This window comes from Oncorhynchus kisutch, unplaced genomic scaffold (assembly GCF_002021735.2).
Source record: "Oncorhynchus kisutch isolate 150728-3 unplaced genomic scaffold, Okis_V2 Okis01b-Okis20b_hom, whole genome shotgun sequence".
Taxonomy (NCBI): Eukaryota; Metazoa; Chordata; class Actinopteri; order Salmoniformes; family Salmonidae; genus Oncorhynchus; species Oncorhynchus kisutch.
The window spans coordinates 5,996,816-6,021,219 of record NW_022261978.1 but is presented as its reverse complement, the minus strand read 5'-3'; the positions used below and the strand labels follow the sequence as shown (position 1 = coordinate 6,021,219).

Genomic DNA, 24,404 nt, shown 5'->3' with positions numbered 1-24,404 from the left:
AATTCCAAATCCAAGCTTCTTCAGTCAATGATATTTAAAGCAATTTCGACATAGACAAACACCAATAGACCCTATGTTAGTAAGTGTTGCTTGATGCTCCATTGCTGGGGAGCTTGCAACGTAAACGGTTCATATTCTTCATCACCAAACCATTTTTGGAGCTCCATATTCTTCTATGGCAGTCACCTCTCCCTTCAATTTGACGTTTGCGCTGCACCCATTTCTATAGCTGTACAGCAAATTAGCCATCTGTTCGCGAGCTCAGCGGTTTTCAAACACGCGACCCCGCACAATCACTGCGCAAATGTAGCCTGTCATTACAGCCATAAATGGTGAAGCCTTTTCAAACGACAAGATACAGAAATAAACTGCGTTTTACACCTGCGTTTTGAGCTGACATTTTGAAAGTTACGTATCTTGAAAACTGGATTGCTGACAGTCCCAAAATGTTTTGCTTGTCAGCAATGAACTAATGAATCAAATATCAAAATATTGTTTTTTTGGGTGGAATTTTCCTTTACCTTCCCAGAATATGTCACACGTTCATCCATGTTACCAGTTCTACCATTATAACCCTCCCAAACTAGGACTATCTGAAATATGCCGATGATGAGTGACATCACCAGGTAGCCTATTGTTGTGACAGAGTTGTGTCTGTAGCAGATCGCTAAACGGTACTTTATATGTGCGTTATACATACTGGATACATTATTAAACTACTGTGTTTTTCGCCAGGCAAAACCAGAGAAAATTAAACAAGCGCTTTCTGGTCACTAATCTGGGTATGTGCGCCCGCCAATGCTGATGACTGGTCATTGGTCAACAGTCAAGACGCACATTTTCTTTTGGTTCTGAAGCACAGATTATGTGTTTTTTTAATAAGGATTTGGTAGAATGCCATAGGCTTATGTTAGTGACCAGATCGAATGAGCAAAGATATAATATAGAAATAGTAGGCCATATGCCAAACACTCTCCTACCCCAGGGCCATATGTAGCCTATTAACATAGGAAGAAAATACATCCCTTTCAGTTTCACTTCTACAACCCCCCACAACCTTCTCACTGTGCAAACTCACCCAAACTGTATTGATTGACAGTTTGCTGGTCCAATCAGAGGGTTGAGTGTGCTTTTCACTAGCCAATCAACTTTTTTGCAAGTATGATACTGTCTCTGGCTGCGTGGAGAGTAATCCACGGAGAAGTCATCTGTCTCAAGTCGAGGTCGAGTCCAGAGTGTAGAGACTGCAAGTCCATGTCAAGTCTCCAGTTATTTTATGTTTCATCAAGTCGAGTCTCAAGTCATAAACTTTATGACTAAAGAGTCAGACTGGAATCCAAGTCATGTGACTTGAGTCCTCTGGTGCGTTGTGTATGTGTGTGTCTGAGTTAGAACGCTGGTGTGTCCAGTTTCCCTGAGCTCAGCCATTCTATACTCCCTTACTGACTGCTCCTCAGCTGTCCCTCTCTCATACTGCATCCTGAACTGCCCCCGCAACACACACACACGCACACACACACACACACACACACACACACACATACAGACACACACACACACAGACACACGCGCACAGACACACACACACACGCACACACATACAGACACACGCGCACAGACACACACACACACACACGCACACATACAGACACACACACACACAGACACACGCGCACAGACACACACACACGCGCACAGACACACACACACGCACACACATACAGACACACACACACACACGCGCACAGACACACACACACACAGACACACGCGCACAGACACACACACGCACGCACGCACGCACATACAGACACACACACACACGCGCACAGACACACACACACACGCACGCACGCACGCACAGACACACACACACACGCGCACAGACACACACACACGCACATACAGACACACACACACACGCGCACAGACACACACACACACGCACGCACAGACACACACGCACAGACACACACACACACACCCACACACACACACGCACACACGCACACACACACACATATAAAGCAGACGGACGTAAGTGTGTGTGTGTGTGTCTGTGTGGGTGTGGGTGTGTGTGTCAGTGTGTGTGTGTGCAGGGGGGTGCAGGGTTAATGTCTTGTGTAGAGAGCAAGTGTGTCTCCTGAATTAGAGGGGTTGCCAAAAGAAGTTGGATGGTTGCCGAGAAGGGGTTGCCTAGGGGTGTTGGGTGTTGCTAGGGCGGGTTGTGTTTCTGCTGTGTAGCCTGTTTGCGGTGCGTAGGACGCGTGTGGCCTTCTCAGACTACAGCCCAAAACAAACAAACAAACACACACACACACTCACTCTCGACAGGAGAAAACCAGGGCTACAAGGAACAAATCGTCCAGGGTCTCTCCATGTCCTCTCTCTACAGTCCCTCCATGTGAAAGGGAGAATTTTCTTCAGGCAGAAGAACAGGAGGAGGAGGAGAGAAAGTGTTAGCTGATCACTGATCAGATGTTATGTGGAGGGGGGATGGGGGTCAGAGAGGTCTAGAATGGTGTGTGTTTAAAGGGTGGTTATATATAGACAGTCTTCTAAGGTCGATGGAGCCTGTCTTAAACCTTCAGAGCACGTCTTTAGACACACACACACACACAGCAAACACACACAAACATTCACACACACATACATTCACACACACACACAAACATTCACACACACCAAGTCCTAAATTCACCCTCCTCTCTTCTATCATTAAAACACACTGAGTTCACCCTCCTCTCCTATCATTAAAACACACTGAGTTCACCCTCCTCTCTTCTCTCCTATCATTAAAACACACTGAGTTCACCCTCCTCTCCTATCATTAAAACACACTGAGTTCACCCTCCTCTCTTCTCTCATATCATTAAAACACACTAAGTTCACCCTCCTCTCGTCTATCATTAAAACCCACTACGAGTTCACCCTCCTCTCTTCTTCTCTCCTATCATTAAAACACACTGAGTTCACCCTCCTCTCTTCTATCATTAAAACACACTAAGTTCACCCTCCTCTCGTCTATCATTAAAACCCACTACGAGTTCACCCTCCTCTCGTCTTCTCTCCTATCATTAAAACACACTATGACTTCATCCTCCTCTCTTCTTCTCTCCTATCATTAAAACCCACTATGAGTTCACCCTCCTCTCTCCTATCATTAAAACACACTATGACTTCATCCTCCTCTCTTCTTCTCTCCTATCATTAAAACACACTATGAGTTCATCCTTCTTCTCTCCCTGTCTTAATAAACCTCCCGAGTGGAGCAGCGGTCTAAGGCACTGCATCGCAGTGCTAGGGGGCTCACTACAGACCCGGGTTCCATCCCGGGCTGTATCACAACCGGCCGTGATCGGGAGTCCCATAGGGCGGTGCACAATTGGCCCAGCGTTGTCCGGATTAGGAGAGTGTTTGGCTGGGGTAGGAGAGGGCTTGGCTGGGGTAGGAGAGGGTTTGGCTGGGGTAGGAGAGTGTTTTGCTGGGGTAGGAGAGGGTTTTGCTGGGGTAGGAGAGGGTTTGGCCGGGGTAGGAGAGGGTTTGGCCGGGGTAGGAGAGGGTTTGGCCGGGGTAGGAGAGGGTTTGGCTGGGGTAGGAGAGGGTTTGGCTGGGGTAGGAGAGGGTTTGGCCGGGGTAGGAGAGGGTTTGGCCGGGGTAGGAGAGGGTTTGGCCGGGGTAGGAAAGGGTTTGGCCGGGGTAGGAGAGGGTTTGGCCGCCCAATTTTTCAGTTTTTGATTTGTTAAAAGAGTTTGAAATATCCAATAAATGTCGTTCCACTTCATGATTGTGTCCCACTTGTTGTTGATTCTTCACAAAAAAATACAGTTTTATATCTTTATGTTTGAAGCCTGAAATGTGGCAAAAGGGGGCCGAATACTTTCGCAAGGCACTGTATACACACACTCTCTCCCTTTACTGTGATAGTACACACACGCTCGCACACACACACACACGCACACGCACACACACGCTCGCACACACACACACACAAATGAGGATACTTCAAAACAGTACCTTATAAACACTGTCGATAAATCCAATGTGACAGACACATCTAGACACAGTAAAATAAAGACTTGTTCCAGGAAGATAGTTTATTCCCTAGAACAGAGAGCCAGAGTGCTATTGTACTTTAACACAGTCGCACACACACACGTTCACACACACACACCTTCACACACACCTTCACACACACACCTTCACACAAGCTAGTGCAGAACCACACACGCTAGCGCACACACACATTCACAGGCTAGTACATACACGTTCACAAACTCCCTAGCGCGCACACACAAACACACACAAGAGTACGCTAAGACACACACGAACACGCTAAGACACACAAGAGCATGCTAAGACACACACAAACACGCGAAGACACACGCTGTGCAGGAACCCATTATACACTTCTGTCAGAAGACAACCTCTAAACATAAAGCTTTTCACAAAACAAACTTTCATTACAACAATGATCATATTTACATCTATTTCCAACACACACACACACACACACACACAGACACACACACACACACAGATGGCTTTAGAACTGTTCAGACACAGGCCAACTATCCTTGCTGCTAGGCAACTGTAAGAGCTTCAGCCAATCGGTTAGCAGGGCTTGGGACCACGTCCAATCACCTCTCAGGCATATCAAAGATTCCGCCCCTTTACGACCTCCCTCCTCTGATTGGATCAGGGCCCTGTCAGTCCAGCCAGCGACCCAGCCCTCTCTCTGATATGTCCCTGATTCGCTGAGTTTGTTTCCCAATCCTGTTCCCTGATTGGTTGTCACCTGGGCGGAAGGGGCGTGCCTCAGTCTGTGTCCATGTTCATGTGACAGGGGTTACTTCCTGTCTCCAGGGCGGTCCGGTAGAGCTTCAGAAAGTGGCGGTAGTGCGGGGAGCAGCCAAGCCACGCCTCTCCGAACCGCACTGCCCCCGTGAACAGGAACTCCCCCTTCTCCCTCGGCTGCAGCCAGCACCGCAGGGGCGTGTTCAGACGTCCGGACCACCCCTTTCCTCTGGCTCCGCCCCAAGAGAACACTCCGCTCTTCTGATGGAACAGGCGGCTTAGCGTCACGGCAACGGAGGAGTGGTCTGATGACGAGGGCGTGTCAACGCCACGGATACTGCCACGACCCGCTGGAGAGAAAGAGGGAGGGAGAGAGATATGGGGAGGAGATAGGGAGGAGAGAGATATATGGGGAGGAGAGGGAGGAGAGAGATATGGGGAGGAGAGAGATATGGGAGGAGAGAGATATGGGGAGGAGAGGGAGGAGAGAGATATGGGGAGGAGAGGGAGGAGAGAGATATGGGGAGGAGAGAGAGGAGAGAGATATGGTGAGGAGAGAGATATGGGGAGGAGAGGGAGGAAAGAGATATGGGGAGGAGAGGGAGGAATGAGATATGGGGAGGAGAGAGATATGGGGAGGAGAGAGATATGGGGAGGAGAGGGAGGAGAGAGATATGGGGAGGAGAGGGAGGAGAGAGATATGGGGAGGAGAGAGAGGAGAGAGATATGGTGAGGAGAGAGATATGGGGAGGAGAGGGAGGAAAGAGATATGGGGAGGAGAGAGATATGGGGAGGAGAGAGATATGGGGAGGAGAGGGAGGAAAGAGATATGGGGAGGAGAGAGATATGGGGAGGAGAGGGGGGAGAGAGAGGAGAGAGATATGGGGAGGAGAGGGGGTAGAGAGATATGGGGAGGAGAGGGGGGAGAGGGAGGAGAGAGATATGGGGAGGAGAGGGGGGAGAGAGATATGGGGAGGAGAGGGGGGAGAGGGATATGGGGAGGAGAGGGGGGAGAGGGAGGAGAGAGATATGGGGAGGAGAGAGAGAAGAGAGATATGGGGAGGAGAGGGAGGAAAGAGATATGGGGAGGAGAGGGGGGAGAGAGATATGGGGAGGAGAGGGGGGAGAGAGAGGAGAGAGATATGGGGAGGAGAGGGGGGAGAGAGATATGGGGAGGAGAGGGGGGAGAGGGATATGGGGAGGAGAGGGGGGAGAGGGAGGAGAGAGATATGGGGAGGAGAGAGAGAAGAGAGATATGGGGAGGAGAAGGAGGAGAGGGGGGAGAGAGATATATGGGGAGGAGAGAGGGAGAGAGAGAGGGGAAGAGAGAGTGATGAGAAGGGTTGTTCATGTCCTTTACAGCTGGTGCTGTTTGTGGCTGTGTTCTAAATCAAATCAAATACCATTTGTCACATGCTTGGGAAACAACAGGTGGAGACTAACAGTGAAATGCTGACTGATGGGCCCTTCACAACAATGCAGAGAGAAACATTTTACAGTAATAGAAAAATAACACGAGTAACTTGGCTATACACACAGGGTACCAGTACTGAGTCTATGATAACATGACTATACACACAGGGTACCAGTACTGAGTCTATGATTTTATTTATTTATTTATTTACCTTTATTTAACCAGGTAGGCAAGTTGAGAACAAGTTCTCATTTACAATTGCGACCTGGCCAAGATAAAGCAAAGCAGTTCGACAGATAAAACGACACAGAGTTACACATGGAGTAAAAACAAACATACAGTCAATAATGCAGTATAAACAAGTCTATATACAATGTGAGCAAATGAGGTGAGAAGGGAGGTAAAGGCAAAAAAAGGCCATGATGGCAAAGTAAATACAATATAGCAAGTAAAATACTGGAATGGTAGTTTTGCAATGGAAGAATGTGCAAAGTAGAAATAAAAAAATAATGGGGTGCAAAGGAGCAAAATAAATAAATAAATAAAAATTAAATACAGTTGGGAAAGAGGTAGTTGTTTGGGCTAAATTATAGGTGGGCTATGTACAGGTGCAGTAATCTGTGAGCTGCTCTGACAGTTGGTGCTTAAAGCTAGTGAGGGAGATAGGTGTTTCCAGTTTCAGAGATTTTTGTAGTTCGTTCCAGTCATTGGCAGCAGAGAACTGGAAGGAGAGGCGGCCAAAGAAAGAATTGGTCTTGGGGGTGACTAGAGAGATATACCTGCTGGAGCGTGTGCTACAGGTGGGAGATGCTATGGTGACCAGCGAGCTGAGATAAGGGGGGACTTTACCTAGCAGGGTCTTGTAGATGACATGGAGCCAGTGGGTTTGGCGACGAGTATGAAGCGAGGGCCAGCCAACGAGAGCGTACAGGTCGCAATGGTGGGTAGTATATGGGGCTTTGGTGATAAAACGGATTGCACTGTGATAGACTGCATCCAATTTGTTGAGTAGGGTATTGGAGGCTATTTTGTAAATGACATCGCCAAAGTCGAGGATTGGTAGGATGGTCAGTTTTACAAGGGTATGTTTGGCAGCATGAGTGAAGGATGCTTTGTTGCGAAATAGGAAGCCAATTCTAGATTTAACTTTGGATTGGAGATGTTTGATATGGGTCTGGAAGGAGAGTTTACAGTCTAACCAGACACCTAAGTATTTGTAGTTGTCCACGTATTCTAAGTCAGAGCCGTCCAGAGTAGTGATGTTGGACAGGCGGGTAGGTGCAGGTAGCGATCGGTTGAAGAGCATGCATTTAGTTTTACTTGTATTTAAGAGCAATTGGAGGCCACGGAAGGAGAGTTGTATGGCATTGAAGCTTGCCTGGAGGGTTGTTAACACAGTGTCCAAAGAAGGGCCGGAAGTATACAGAATGGTGTCGTCTGCGTAGAGGTGGATCAGGGACTCACCAGCAGCAAGAGCGACCTCATTGATGTATACAGAGAAGAGAGTCGGTCCAAGAATTGAACCCTGTGGCACCCCCATAGAGACTGCCAGAGGTCCGGACAGCAGACCCTCCGACTTGACACACTGAACTCTATCAGAGAAGTAGTTGGTGAACCAGGCGAGGCAATCATTTGAGAAACCAAGGCTGTCGAGTCTGCCGTACCAGTACTGAGTCTATGATAACATGACTATACACACAGGGTACCAGTACTGAGTCTATGATAACATGACTATACACACAGGGTACCAGTACTGAGTCTATGATAACATGACTATACACACAGGGTACCAGTACTGAGTCTATGATAACATGACTATACACACAGGGGTACCAGTACTGAGTCTATGATAACATGACTATACACACAGGGTACCAGTACTGAGTCTATGATAACATGACTATACACACAGGGTACCAGTACTGAGTCTATGATAACATGACTATACACACAGGGTACCAGTACTGAGTCTATGATAACATGACTATACACACAGGGTACCAGTACTGAGTCTATGATAACATGACTATACACACAGGGTACCAGTACTGAGTCTATGATAACATGACTATACACACAGGGTACCAGTACTGAGTCTATGATAACATGACTATACACACAGGGTACCAGTACTGAGTCTATGATAACATGACTATACACACAGGGTACCAGTACTGAGTCTATGATAACATGACTATACACACAGGGTACCAGTACTGAGTCTATGATAACATGACTATACACACAGGGTACCAGTACTGAGTCTATGATAACATGACTATACACACAGGGTACCAGTACTGAGTCTATGATAACATGACTATACACACAGGGTACCAGTACTGAGTCTATGATAACATGACTATACACACAGGGTACCAGTACTGAGTCTATGATAACATGACTATACACACAGGGTACCAGTACTGAGTCTATGATAACATGACTATACACACAGGGTACCAGTACTGAGTCTATGATAACATGACTATACACACAGGGTACCAGTACTGAGTCTATGATAACATGACTATACACACAGGGTACCAGTACTGAGTCTATGATAACATGACTGTACACACAGGGTACCAGTACTGAGTCGATGTGCAGGGGTACGAGGTAATGGAGGTAGATATGTACATATGGGTAGAGATAAAGTGACTAGGGAACAGGATAGGTAATAAACAGTAGCAGCAGTGTATGTGATGAATCTAGAGTGTAATGGGGTTCAATGCAGATATTCCAGAGAGTTATTGGTTAACTATTTAGCGGCCTTGTTCAGTCTAATGGCTTAGGGGTAGAAGCAGGGTCCTGTTGGTTCCAGACTCGGTACAGCATCGGTACAGCTTGCCGTGCAGTAGCAGAGAGAACAGTCTATGTCTTGGGGCATCGGTACAGCTTGCCGTGCGGTAGCAGAGAGAACAGTCTATGTCTTGGGGCATCGGTACAGCTTGCCGTGCGGTAGCAGAGAGAACAGTCTATGTCTTGGGGCATCAGTACAGCTTGCCGTGCGGTAGCAGAGAGAACAGTCTATGTCTTGGGGCATCGGTACAGCTTGCCGTGCAGTAGCAGAGAGAACAGTCTATGTCTTGGGGCATCGGTACAGCTTGCCGTGCGGTAGCAGAGAGAACAGTCTATGACTTGGGGCATCGGTACAGCTTGCCGTGCGGTAGCAGAGAGAACAGTCTATGTCTTGGGGCATCGGTACAGCTTGCCGTGCGGTAGTAGAGAGAACAGTCTATGATTTGGGGCATCGGTACAGCTTGCCGTGCGGTAGCAGAGAGAACAGTCTATGTCTTGGTGCATCGGTACAGCTTGCCGTGCGGTAGTAGAGAGAACAGTCTATGATTTGGGGCATGGGTACAGCTTGCCGTGCGGTAGCAGAGAGAACAGTCTATGTCTTGGGGCATCGGTACAGCTTGCCGTGCGGTAGCAGAGAGAACAGTCTATGTCTTGGGGCATCGGTACAGCTTGCCGTGCGGTAGCAGAGAGAACAGTCTATGTCTTGGGGCATCGGTACAGCTTGCTGTGCGGTAGCAGAGAGAACAGTCGATGATTTGGGGCATCGGTACAGCCTGCCGTGGGGTAGCAGAGGGAACAGTCTATGTCTTGGGGCATCGGTACAGCTTGCCGTGCGGTAGCAGAGAGAAAAGTCTATGTCTTGGGGCATCGGTACAGCTTGCCGTGCGGTAGCAGAGAGAACAGTCTATGTCTTGGGGCATCGGGTACAGCTTGCCGTGCGGTAGCAGAGAGAACAGTCTATGTCTTGGGGCATCGGTACAGCTTGCCGTGCGGTAGCAGAGAGAACAGTCTATGTCTTGGGGCATCGGGTACAGCTTGCCGTGCGGTAGCAGAGAGAACAGTCTATGTCTTGGGGCATCGGTACAGCTTGCCGTGCGGTAGCAGAGAGAAAAGTCTATGTCTTGGGGCATCGGTACAGCTTGCCGTGCGGTAGTAGAGAGAACAGTCTGTCTTGGGGCATCGGTACAGCTTGCCGTGCGGTAGTAGAGAGAACAGTCTGTCTTGGGGCATCGGGTACAGCTTGCCGTGCGGTAGCAGAGAGAACAGTCTATGTCTTGGGGCATCGGTACAGCTTGCCGTGCGGTAGCAGAGAGAACAGTCTGTCTTGGGGCATCGGTACAGCTTGCCGTGCGGTAGCAGAGAGAACAGTCTATGTCTTGGGGCATCGGTACAGCTTGCCGTGCGGTAGCAGAGAGAACAGTCTGTCTTGGGGCATCGGTACAGCTTGCCGTGCGGTAGCAGAGAGAACAGTCTATGTCTTGGGGCATCGGTACAGCTTGCCGTGCGGTAGCAGAGAGAACAGTCTGTTATAATCTCCACCCGGCACAGCCAGAAGAGGACTGGTGGTTGAAGATATCCCTCTAGTGGTGTGGGGGCTGTGCTTTGGCAAAGTGGGTGGGGTTATATCCTTCCTGTTTGGCCCTGTCCGGGGGTGTCCTCGGATGGGGCCACAGTGTCTCCTGACCCCTCCTGTCTCAGCCTCCAGTATTTATGCTGCAGTAGTTTATGTGTCGGGGGGCTGGGGTCAGTTTGTTATATCTGGAGTACTTCTCCTGTCCTATTCGGTGTCCTGTGTGAATCTAAGTGTGCGTTCTCTAATTCTCTCCTTCTCTCTTTCTTTCTCTCTCTCGGAGGACCTGAGCCCTAGGACCATGCCCCAGGACTACCTGACATGATGACTCCTTGCTGTCCCCAGTCCACCTGGCCATGCTGCTGTTCCAGTTTCAACTGACCTGAGCCCTAGGACCATGCCCCAGGACTACCTGACATGATGACTCCTTGCTGTCCCCAGTCTACCTGGCCATGCTGCTGCTCCAGTTTCAACTTCCACCTGACTGTGCTGCTGCTCTAGTTTCAACTGTTCTGCCTTATTATTATTCGACCATGCTGGTCATTTATGAACATTGAACATCTTGACCATATTCTGTTATAATCTCCACCCGGCACAGCCAGAAGAGGACTGGCCACCCCACATAGCCTGGTTCCTCTCTAGGTTTCTTCCTAGGTATTGGCCTTTCTAGGGAGTTTTTCCTAGCCACCGTGCTTCTACACCTGCATTGCTTGCTGTTTGGGGTTTTAGGCTGGGTTTCTGTACAGCACTTTGAGATATCAGCTGATGTACGAAGGGCTATATAAATACATTTGATTTGATTTGATTTGATTTGAACAGTCTATGTCTTGGGGCATCGGTACAGCTTGCCGTGCGGTAGTAGAGAGAACAGTCTATGATTTGGGGCATGGGTACAGCTTGCCGTGCGGTAGCAGAGAGAACAGTCTATGATTTGGGGCATGGGTACAGCTTGCCGTGGGGTAGTAGAGAGAACAGTCTATGACTTGGTGGATCGGTACAGCTTGCAGTGCGGTAGCAGAGAGAACAGTCTATGTCTTGGGGCATCGGTACAGCTTGCCGTGCGGCAGCAGAGAGAACAGTCTATGTCTTGGGGCATCGGTACAGCTTGCCGTGCGGTAGCAGAGAGAACAGTCTATGACTTGGTGGATCGGTACAGCTTGCAGTGCGGTAGCAGAGAGAACAGTCTATGACTTGGTGGATCGGTACAGCTTGCCGTGCGGTAGCAGAGAGAACAGTCTATGACTTGGTGGATCGGTACAGCTTGCAGTGCGGTAGCAGAGAGAACAGTCTTAGTCTTGGTGCATCTGTACAGCTTGCCGTGCGGTAGCAGAGAGAACAGACTATGTCTTGGACGCCTGGAGTCTTTGACCATTTTTAGGGCCTTCCTGTGACACCGCCTGGTATAGAGGTCCTGGATGGCAGTGAATTCGGCCCCGGTGAGGTACTGCCACATACGCACTACCCTCTGTAGCATCTTGCGGTCGAATGCCAAGCAGTTGCCATACCAAAAGGAGATGCAGCCAGTCGAGATGCTCTCAATGGTGCAGCTGTAGAACATTTAGAGGATCTGAGGGCCCAGGCCTCCTGAGGGGGGAGGTGGTGTGTGTGTGTCATGTTAATTCCTCAGTGATGTGGACACAGAGGAAGGTGAACCTCTCTCCACCTGCTCCCCTACAGTCAATGTGAATGGGGGGAGCTGACATCCTCCCTTATTGGCTGTCTCATCGTAGTTGGTGATCAGGCCTACCACCGTCATGTCGCCAGCAAACTTAATGATGGTGGTGGACATTGTTCTGTGTGTGTTGTGGTGTTGTGCGTACCTGTGTGTGTGTGTGTGTTGTGGTGTTGTGCGTACCCGTGTGTGTGTGTGTGTTGTGGTGTTGTGCGTAACATGTGTGTGTGTGTGTTGTGGTGTTGTGCGTAACCTGTGTGTGTGTGTGTGTTGTGGTGTTGTGCGTACCTGTGTGTGTGTGTGTGTTGTGGTGTTGTGCGTACCTGTGTGTGTGTGTGTTGTGGTGTTGTGCGTAACCTGTGTGTGTGCTTACCAAAGTCGCTGGTGCATACCGCCATCAGGATCTGGTCATCTGTGCAGGGTGTACAGGAGGCTGAGAGAGAGACATGAGACATATGACACATACACCACCACACACCATCATACACCACCACACCCCTACACACCACCACCACACACCCTCACACACCCCACCACACACCATACACCACCACACACCATACACCATCACACACCCCACCACACACCATACACCACCACACACCACCACACACCATACACCACCACACACACCACCACCATACACCACCACACACCCCACCACCATACACCACCACACACACCATACACCACCACACACCACCACCACACACACCACCCCCACACACCACCACACACCACCATACACCACCACACCCCCACACACCATACCCCACCACCACACACACCACCATACCCCACCATACCCCACCACACACACCCATACACCACCACACACCCCACCACCATACACCACCATACACACCACCATACACCCCACCACACACCATACACACCCCACCATACACCACCTCACACCCCACCACCATACACCACCATACACCCCACCACCATACCCCACCACACACCATACACACCCCACCATACACCACCACACACCCCACCACCATACACCACCACACCCACCATACACACCACCATACACCACCACACACCCCACCACCATACACCACCACACCCCACCACCATACACCACCACACCCCCACCATACACCATACACACCCCACCATACACCACCACACACCCCACCATCATACACCACCACACCCCACCATACACACCCCACCATACAGTATACACTACCGGTCAAACGTTTTAGAACACCTACTCATTCAAAGGTTTTTCTTGATTTTTACTATTTTCTCCATTGTAGAATAATAGTGAAGACATCAAAACTATGAAATAGCCTGGAGGTTTGTTGGGTCATTGACCTGTTGAAAACAAATGATAGTTCCACTAAGCCCAAACCAGATGGGATGGAGTATGGCTGCAGAATGCTGTGGTAGCCATGCTGGTTAAGTGTGCCTTGAATTCTAAATGAATCTCAGACAGTGTCACCAGCAATATTCCCCCACACCATTACACCTCCTCCTCCATGCTTCACGGTGTGAAATACACAAACAGAGATCATCCATACACCCACACAGCGTCTCACAAAGACACGGCGGTTGGAACCAAAAATCTCCAATTTAGACTCCAGACCAAAGGACACATTTCCACCGGTCTAATGTCCATTGCTCGTGTTTCTTGGCCCAAGCAAGTCTCTTCTTCTTATTGGGGTCCTTTAGTAGTGGTTTCTTTGTAGCAGTTCAACAATGAAGGCCTGATTCATGTAGTCTCCTCTGAACAGTTGATGTTGAGATGTGTCTGTTACCTGAACTCTGTGAAGCATTTATTTGGGCTGCAATTTCTGAGGCTGGTTGCTCTAATGAACTGATCCTCTGCAGCAGAGGTAACTCTGGGTCTTCCTTTCCTGTGGCGGTCCTCATGAGACCCAGTTTCATCATAGCACTTGAGCAAAGCTGTCATCAAGGCAAAGGGTGGCTATTATAATAAAATATAATAAAATATATTTTGATTTGTTTAACACTCTTTTGGTTACTACATGTTTCCATATAGAGAATAGTACAAATAAAGAAAAATTAGTAGGCGTTCTAAAACGGTTGTCCGGTCGTGTACAACACTAGCATCAGATATAAAGAAGACTGAGCGTGTGAGTCAGTTAGTCCTGTATCTCTCCACTAATATTCTCCTCCCTCTTTCCCTCCCCCATCCATCCCTCACTTCCTGAGAGAGGGGAGAGGTGTGAGAGGGGGTGATGAGGGGGAAGTCTGGTTCTCTCACCCCCTTGTTGTTCCCCCTAGCTCTATTTGGGGTAGAGAGGGAGGGGTGAGGCGAGAGAGGGGGAGGAAGAGAGAGAGGAATGAGGGAGAAAGGGAGGAATGAGGAGGGAGAGAGGGAGGGATGAGGAGGAAGAGAGAGAGGAATGAGGGAGAAAGGGAGGAATGAGGAGGGAGAGAGGGAGGGATGAGGAGGGAGAGAGGGAGGGGTGAGGAGGGAGAGAGGGAGGGATGAGGAGGAAGAGAGAGAGGAATGAGGGAGAAAGGGAGGAATGAGGAGGGAGAGAGGGAGGGATGAGGAGGGAGAGAGGAAGGGGTGAGGAGGGAGAGAGGAAGGGGTGAGAAGGGAGAGAGGAAGGGGTGAGGAGGGAGGGAGGGATGAGGAGGGAGGAGAGGAATGAGGAGGGAGAGAGGGAGGGATGAGATGGATGTCTATGGGGAGGGTACAAGATGAAGGATTTGTGTGTGTGTGTGTGTGTGTGTGGTGTGTGTGTGTGTGTGTGTGTGTGTGTGTGTGTGTGAGAGAGAGTGAAACAACAGGTGGGAGAGGGTAGTCAGGGTGGTAACCTTTGACCCTGTCTGCCAGTAAAACAACTATTAAACACACACAGTCTTTCTCTTTGTCTGTCAATGGTTTTATGATGCATACCTGTACTAGGCAGATATAAAACATCTCTCTCTCTTTCTCCTCCCTCTATACCTGTACTAGGCAGATATAAAACATCCCTCTCTCTTTCTCCCTCCCTCTATACCTGTACTAGGCAGATATAAAACATCCCTCTCTCTTTCTCCCTCCCTCCCTCTATACCTGTACTAGGCAGATATAAAACATCCCTCCTCTTTCTCCCCTCCCTCTATACCTGTACTAGGCAGATACAAAACATATCTCTCTCTCTCTCTCTCTCTTTCTCCCTCCCTCCATACCTGTACTAGGCAGATACAAAACATATCTCTCTCTCTCTCTTTCTCCCTCCCTCCATACCTGTACTCGGCAGATACAACCTTTCTCCTCTCCCACTCTCCTCCCTCCATTCTCCATCTGACCAAATCATATCCTCTTCCCTGTCTTGCAGCAGACACCACTGATTGACAGCTGGATGATGATTGGCTGACCCCTGGGCTTGACCCCAGTGTGACCTGTTGATTAGCCTGCTTGTTTTTACATGTCAGAGAGGGAGACGAGAGAGAGGAGGAGGGAGACGAGAGAGAGAGGAGGGAGGGAGGGAACGAGAGAGAGAGGAGGGAGGAAGATGGGAGACGGGTGAGAGGAGAGGGGGATAGAGGACAGCAGTAAGAGAGGGGGGAGGGAGATGGGAGAGAGAGGAGGGAGACGGGTGAGAGGAGAGGGGATAGAGGACAGCAGTAAGAGAGGGGGAGGGAGATGGGAGAGAGAGGAGGGAGATGGGTGAGAGAGGAGGGAGATGGGTGAGAGGAGAGGGGGATAGAGGACAGCAGTAAGAGAGGGGGGGAGGGAGATGGGAGAGAGAGGAGGGAGACGGGTGAGAGAGAGAGGGAGACGGGTGAGAGAGGACAGCACTAAGAGAGGGAGGGGGGTCTCTGGTCTGGTCCAGTCTGTCTCTTGAGTGACAGCAGGGCTGTGGATGTGTGGGTCTGGGCTAGACTGCTTTATTAGGCTAGACAGACTTTCACCCTGTTTAACTCCTGTCATCTCCTGCCCCGCCCCCCCCCCCATTTCTACCTCGGCCTCCCCTTCTTCAGCTAACACAAGGCCTATTTAATGTGTCTAGGGGGTCAGTTGAACCAGTGGTTCATTCTTCAGCTAAACACAAGGCCTATTTAATGTGTCTAGGGGTCAGTAGAACCAGTGGTTCATTCTTCCTCCTCTCTCTGGACTCTGTCACTGACTCTGTCCATCTGTCATGTTACTTTGTAGCAGCCCTTGATCTGGGGAACGGGTTCTATCGCCTGGGTTCTACCATGGAATGTGTGTGTTGGCCTCTTACCAGGTCCAATGTTCAGGTGTGTGTGTGTGTTGGTCTCTTACCAGGTCCAGTGTTCAGGTGTGTGTGTGTGTTGGTCTCTTACCAGGTCTAGTGTTCAGGTGTGTGTGTGTGTTGGTCTCTTACCAGGTCCAGTGTTCAGGTGTGTGTGTGTGTTGGTCTCTCACCAGGTCCAGTGTTCAGGTGTGTGTGTGTGTTGGTCTCTTACCAGGTCCAGTGTTGAGGTGTGTGTGTGTTGGTCTCTTATCAGGTCCAGTGTTGAGGTGTGTGTGTGTGTGTGTGTGTGTGTGTGTGTGTTGGTCTCTTATCAGGTCCAGTGTTGATGTGTGTGTGTGTGTGTGTGTGTGTTGGTCTCTTATCAGGTCCAGTGTTGAGGTGTGTGTGTGTGTGTGTGTGTGTGTGTGTGTGTGTGTGTTGGTCTCTTATCAGGTCCAGTGTTGAGGTGTGTGTGCGTGTGTGTGTGTGTGTGTGTGTGTGTGTGTGTGTGTGTGTGTGTGTGTGTGTGTGTGTGTGTTGGTCTCTTACCAGTGCCAGTGTTGAGGTGTGTGTGTGTGTTGGTCTCTCACCAGGTCCAGTGTTCAGGTGTGTGTGTGTGTTGGTCTCTTACCAGGTTCCAGTGTTGAGGTGTGTGTGTGTTGGTCTCTTACCAGTGCCAGTGTTGAGGTGTGTGTGTGTGTTGGTCTCTCACCAGGTCCAGTGTTCAGGTGTGTGTGTGTGTTGGTCTCTTACCAGGTCTAGTGTTCAGGTGTGTGTGTGTGTTGGTCTCTTACCAGGTCCAGTGTTCAGGTGTGTGTGTGTGTTGGTCTCTCACCAGGTCCAGTGTTCAGGTGTGTGTGTGTGTTGGTCTCTTACCAGGTCCAGTGTTGAGGTGTGTGTGTGTTGGTCTCTTACCAGGTCCAGTGTTCAGGTGTGTGTGTGTGTTGGTCTCTTACCAGGTCTAGTGTTCAGGTGTGTGTGTGTGTTGGTCTCTTACCAGGTCCAGTGTTCAGGTGTGTGTGTGTGTTGGTCTCTCACCAGGTCCAGTGTTCAGGTGTGTGTGTGTGTTGGTCTCTTACCAGGTCCAGTGTTGAGGTGTGTGTGTGTTGGTCTCTTATCAGGTCCAGTGTTGAGGTGTGTGTGTGTGTGTGTGTGTGTGTGTGTTGGTCTCTTATCAGGTCCAGTGTTGAGGTGTGTGTGTGTGTGTGTGTGTGTGTGTGTTGGTCTCTTATCAGGTCCAGTGTTGAGGTGTGTGTGCGTGTGTGTGTGTGTGTGTGTGTGTGTGTGTGTGTGTGTGTGTGTTGGTCTCTTACCAGTGCCAGTGTTGAGGTGTGTGTGTGTGTTGGTCTCTCACCAGGTCCAGTGTTCAGGTGTGTGTGTGTGTTGGTCTCTTACCAGGTCCAGTGTTGAGGTGTGTGTGTGTTGGTCTCTTACCAGTGCCAGTGTTGAGGTGTGTGTGTGTGTTGGTCTCTCACCAGGTCCAGTGTTCAGGTGTGTGTGTGTGTTGGTCTCTTACCAGGTCTAGTGTTCAGGTGTGTGTGTGTGTTGGTCTCTTACCAGGTCCAGTGTTCAGGTGTGTGTGTGTGTTGGTCTCTCATCAGGTCCAGTGTTCAGGTGTGTGTGTGTGTTGGTCTCTTACCAGGTCCAGTGTTGAGGTGTGTGTGTGTTGGTCTCTTACCAGGTCCAGTGTTCAGGTGTGTGTGTGTGTTGGTCTCTTACCAGGTCTAGTGTTCAGGTGTGTGTGTGTGTTGGTCTCTTACCAGGTCCAGTGTTCAGGTGTGTGTGTGTGTTGGTCTCTCACCAGGTCCAGTGTTCAGGTGTGTGTGTGTGTTGGTCTCTTACCAGGTCCAGTGTTGAGGTGTGTGTGTGTTGGTCTCTTATCAGGTCCAGTGTTGAGGTGTGTGTGTGTGTGTGTGTGTGTGTTGGTCTCTTATCAGGTCCAGTGTTGATGTGTGTGTGTGTGTGTGTGTGTGTGTGTGTGTGTTGGTCTCTTATCAGGTCCAGTGTTGAGGTGTGTGTGTGTGTGTTGGTCTCTTATCAGGTCCAGTGTTGAGGTGTGTGTGTGTGTGTGTGTGTGTGTGTGTGTGTGTGTGTGTGTGTGTGTGTGTGTGTGTTGGTCTCTTACCAGTGCCAGTGTTGAGGTGTGTGTGTGTGTTGGTCTCTCACCAGGTCCAGTGTTCAGGTGTGTGTGTGTGTTGGTCTCTTACCAGGTCCAGTGTTGAGGTGTGTGTGTGTTGGTCTCTTACCAGTGCCAGTGTTGAGGTGTGTGTGTGTGTGTGTTGGTCTCTCACCAGGTCCAGTGTTCAGGTGTGTGTGTGTGTTGGTCTCTTACCAGGTCCAGTGTTGAGGTGTGTGTTGGTCTCTTACCAGTGCCAGTGTTGAGGTGTGGGTACAGGTGAGCTCCAGGTCCGTGGCTGGCCACCAGTTCATACTGAAACACTGTGATCCTCTTGCTGATGTCCTGCTGGCCCACTGCCTCTATGAACAGCGCCCCCTCTGTCAGGGAGAAACACTGCACCCTGCCATGCGCCTGGAAATATAACAAACATGATTAAATATGTACTGGTGTATGTGTGTACTGGTGTATGTATGTACTGGTGTAATGTACTGGTGTATGTATGTACTGGTGTAATGTACTGTGTAATGTACTGGTGTATGTATGTACTGGTGTAATGTACTGGTGTATGTATGTACTGGTGTAATGTACTGGTGTATGTATGTACTGGTGTAATGTACTGGTGTATGTATGTACTGGTGTAATGTACTGGTGTAATGTACTGGTGTATGTACGTGTAATGTACTGGTGTAATGTACTGGTGTAATGTACTGGTGTATGTATGTACTGGTGTAATGTACTGGTGTAATGTACTGGTGTATGTATGTACTGGTGTAATGTACTGGTGTATGTATGTACTGGTGTAATGTACTGGTGTAATGTATGTACTGGTGTAATGTACTGGTGTAATGTATGTACTTGTGTACTGTACTGGTGTAATGTACTGGTGTATGTATGTACTGGTGTAATGTAGCTGGTGTATGTATGTACTGGTGTAATGTACTGGTGTATGTATGTACTTGTGTACTGTACTGGTGTAATGTACTGGTGTATGTATGTACTGGTGTAATGTACTGGTGTATGTATGTACTTGTGTACTGTACTGGTGTATGTATGTACTGGTGTAAATGTACTGGTGTAATGTACTGGTGTATGTATGTACTGGTGTAATGTACTGGTGTATGTATGTACTGGTGTAATGTACTGGTGTAATGTATGTACTTGTGTACTGTACTGGTGTAATGTACTGGTGTATGTATGTACTGGTGTAATGTACTGGGTGTAATGTACTGGTGTATGTATGTACTGGTGTAATGTACTGGTGTATGTATGTACTTGTGTACTGTACTGGTGTATGTATGTACTGGTGTAATGTACTGGTGTATGTATGTACTGGTGTAATGTACTGGTGTATGTATGTACTGGTGTAATGTACTGGTGTATGTATGTACTGGTGTAATGTACTGGTGTAATGTACTGGTGTATGTATGTACTGGTGTACTGTACTGGTGTAATGTACTGGTGTATGTATGTACTGGTGTAATGTACTGGTGTAATGTACTGGTGTATGTATGTACTGGTGTACTGTACTGGTGTAATGTACTGGTGTATGTATGTACTGGTGTAATGTACTGGTGTAATGTACTGGTGTATGTATGTACTGGTGTACTGTACTGGTGTAATGTACTGGTGTATGTATGTACTGGTGTAATGTACTGGTGTAATGTACTGGTGTATGTATGTACTGGTGTACTGTACTGGTGTAATGTACTGGTGTATGTATGTACTGGTGTAATGTACTGGTGTAATGACACTGAGATAATCATTTTCACACAAGTACTTTATGAACATATCAACAATTATATTTACAGCGGTTAAACTTAAGCATGCGTTTCCTGCCTATGAAACCTGCTCTGTGCTGTTCTCAGTCAGGTTACTGTGAAATATCTGTGCTGTTCTCAGTCAGGTTACTGTGAAATATCTGCGCTGTTCTCAGTCAGGTTACTGTGAAATATCTGCGCTGTTCTCAGTCAGGTTACTGTGAAATATCTGTGCTGTTCTCAGTCAGGTTACTGTGAAATATCTGTGCTGTTCTCAGTCAGGTTACTGTGAAATATCTGTGCTGTTCTCAGTCAGGTTACTGTGAAATATCTGTGCTGTTCTCAGTCAGGTTACTGTGAAATATCTGTGCTGTTCTCAGTCAGGTTACTGTGAAATATCTGTGCTGTTCTCAGTCAGGTTACTATGAAATATCTGTGACAACTTCTGATGTGAAAAAGGGATTTATGAATAAACGTGACTGACTGAATGACTGACCGACTGAATGACTGACCGAATGCTGACTGGCTGAATGACTGACTGGCTGAATGACTGACCGAATGCTGACTGGCTGAATGACTGACCGAATGCTGACTGGCTGAATGACTGACCGGCCGACTGACCAACAGACCAACTGATTGACTGACCGAATGCTGACTGGCTGAATGACTGACTGACCAACAGACCAACTGATTGATGATTGACTGACCGAATGCTGACTGGCTGAATGACTGACTGACCAACAGACCAACTGATTGACTGACCGAATGCTGACTGGCTGAATGAATGCTGACTGGCTGAATGACTGACCGAATGCTGACTGGCTGAATGACTGAATGACGACTGGCTGAATGACTGAATGACTGACCGACTGACCGAATGCTGACTGGCTGAATGACTGGCTGAAAGCTGACCAACAGACCGACTGACTGGCTGAATGACTGACCACCAGACAGACTGATTGACCGACTAACTGACCATCTACCTGTTCTGTCTCAGACATCAGCAGGCGGAGCTGTCCAGCTCTCTCCAGGTAGAGGTGTGATCCGCGGGAGTCTGTCTGGGGCTTGATGCAGGCGTGCAGGCCGGGGGAAGCCCCAGACGTGGGCTCCGTGTTGGGCCGCAGGTTGACGATGAGGGCCCCAGTAGGATAGAGCCACTCTAGACTGCCCTGGGAGCAACGCAGGTATACCTGCTCCACATCACGGGAGTGAGACTCATGGGTCAGACCACTGGGGGAGGAGAGAGGGGAGAGGGAGAGAGGGAGGATGAGAGAAGAAGAGGGAGGAGGAGAGGGGGACAGTAGGGTAGAGAAGAAGTTAAGGTATTGCGGAAGGAGGAGAGAGGTTATGATGATGGGGGAGGAGGAGGAGAGTTTATGATGATGGGGAGGAGGAGGAGAGGTTATGATGATGGGGAGGAGGAGGAGAGGTTATGATGATGGGGAGGAGGAGGCGAGGTTATGATGATGGGGGAGGAGGAGGAGAGATTATGATGATGGGGGGAGGAGGAGAGAGGTTATGATGATGGGGGAGGAGGAGGAGAGGTTATGATGATGGGGAGGAGGAGGAAGAGGTTATGATGATGAAGGAGGAGGAGGAGAGGTTATGATGATGAAGGAGGGGGAGTGGTTATGATGATGAAGGAGGACGAGGAGAGGTTATGATGATGGGGGAGGAGAGAGGTTATGATGATGAAGGAGGGGGAGTGGTTATGATGATGAAGGAGGAGGAGGAGAGGTTATGATGATGAAGGAGGAGGAGGAGAGGTTATGATGATGGGGGAGGAGGAGGAGAGGTTATGATGGTGAAGGTGGAGGGCGGAGAGGTTGATGAAGGAGGACGAGGAGAGGTTATGATGATGAAGGAGGAGGAGGAGAGGTTATGATGATGAAGGAGGAGGAGGAGAGGTTATGATGATGAAGGAGGAGGAGGAGAGGTTATGATGATGAAGGAGGAGGAGGAGAGGTTATGATGATGAAGGAGGAGGAGGAGAGGTTATGATGATGAAGGAGGAGGAGGAGAGGTTATGATGATGAAGGAGGAGGAGGAGAGGTTATGATGATGAAGGAGGAGGAGGAGAGGTTATGATGATGGGGGAGGAGGAGGAGAGGTTATGATGATGAAGGAGGAGGAGGAGAGGTTATGATGATGAAGGAGGAGGAGGAGAGGTATGATGATGAAGGAGGAGGAGAGGTTATGATGATGGGGGAGGAGGAGAGGGTAGAGGGGGATAGAAGAGGTTAGGAAACTTGTTATGGATATATTTTGATGTTTGAGGAAGAAATGTTGTTGGTCATAAACATGAACACACAAACATATTTAACAGTTAACTTCCTATGCATGATACCTTATCACTTAGTTAAGAGGTCGTTTAAAGAGCAACTTGATTACAGCATGAGTCTCTCTCTCGAGATAAACTGTGACCCGATGTGACCAATACCCGGAGCGCAGGGGAGGGAGGATGTGGTCGGTTATCTGGGATGCGCGCACTTTAAGATCAGTAAAAGATTATAAACTTGTACGAAGTTGATGTCTTCAAAAGAAAACCGCACCGCGGTGCGGCAACAAGAAAGCATCGCACAGTCGTTATTTTTATTACGCAGCGTCTTAAAACGACGGATCAAAGGGCAGGCCATATGGACCTGTTCATTTTACTGTAAACACAGGAGTGGCTGCGCACTCACTATCTGGAGGGTGCCATGCTATATACAATAGCCTAGAACACCGTTTTATGAGTATGTGAAAGGTAAGGTATGAACTCGACACGAGGTGTAGCGCTGAAAACATATCATTTCCCCTCTGACGGCTCCACGGTCCAAGCGCCCAACCCAAGCTCTCCTTTTGGCGCACGCGCGGAGATTTGGTATATTGAACTGGAACAGTTCAAAATATGTTATCTTGTTTTCTTTGAATATTATGGCACGCCGCCAATTGGAGCTCACATCGCTATAGGCTACAGGACAGGAGAAACAAAAACGTTCCCTATGCAAATCCATCAGGCCTAAACTACATAACGCATGTATAAACACAATCTTATTGTATAAAGAAGGACGTCTCTCTCCCCCTCCCTCACTCACTCACTCTCCCTCACAGAGGCTGGGGGTGTCAAGTGGTTCACCCCCCCCCCCCTTCCCCCCCGTTTATTGCAAAAAAATATGAAATGCATTAGACTTAATCTATCCAACCTGTTTGCACCTGCAAATATGCTGTGGTCTCGCTGTTCAGGACATTATTGCGCAACATCTGGAAGTGCAGGGAGGAAACGAGGGTTTCCATAACATCTGAATGTATCAACCGGTTATACTGGTTCGATAGCAACACTGCCATAGACTATTACCCAACACTCCTTAACCAAAAGAGATTGTTGCTCGGCAACAGGACTGTAGGCTTATAGTCTACATCCTATAAGGGTTAATCAAACTTGTCGAATAACACACATACAATAATAAACGTATAGCCTACCTTCCTCTCCAGCTGCACTGGTCGCTGGTGTACTGCGCCGAGGCGACCCTACAGAGAAACACAGCCGCTACCCAGTGCGCTAAACCTGGCCACAGCATGGTTGACCAACCGCTCCTCCGCCCCAGTATGGTCAGACCACGTCCCGCCTTTCAGTAACCACAAAAATCCACCAATAAATCCTGCAAGTGACTATTTATTCACATCGTGGTCTCTGGTAAAGAAGGTTACGGATCCACTAGAATCAACAGTTCTGTTTTGTACCGTAAAAGTTCCGTTTCATTTCGACAGGATGGAATATCCGTGTAAAACCGTTGGGAGCCTCCGGCAGTAGACTGGTGACTAACAGACAGGAGGAAGTCCTGACATTAATAACGAACTTCTGCTGCTGCCTGGGCTCCAGCTCCGCACACGTCACCCCGCCCAGACTCGTGCCAGCAGCTGACTCCTCCGCTTGAGTGACACGCTCCAAACCACGCCCGAGCGGACGAACTTTTCGGTCTCTCGCTCAGTGTGTGTGTGTGTGCGTCTTAACGCGGACATGCACGGATGTTCTTGGCGCCACATCCCGATAGCTCTTATAAATATTAGTACGGCAGCACGCGCAGGTCTGAAGATAGCCTACATCAGCGTCGT

The 24,404-nt window shown here is 48.9% G+C and overlaps 1 protein-coding gene across 1 annotated transcript; it reads right to left on the bottom strand.

The window, feature by feature from the left end:
- Nucleotides 1–4,077: 4,077 nt before the first annotated feature.
- On the bottom strand, nucleotides 4,078–24,195 carry LOC116358895 (meteorin-like protein). Its single transcript, XM_031811206.1, has 5 exons — nucleotides 23,772–24,195; nucleotides 21,293–21,539; nucleotides 18,801–18,963; nucleotides 12,629–12,688; nucleotides 4,078–5,147 (listed from the first exon to the last, which is right to left on the bottom strand). The coding sequence occupies exons 1-5, from the start codon at nucleotides 23,867–23,869 to the stop codon at nucleotides 4,819–4,821; spliced, it is 897 nt and encodes a 298-aa protein (XP_031667066.1). The 5' UTR covers nucleotides 23,870–24,195; the 3' UTR covers nucleotides 4,078–4,818.
- Between the last annotated feature and the right edge of the window lie 209 nt (nucleotides 24,196–24,404).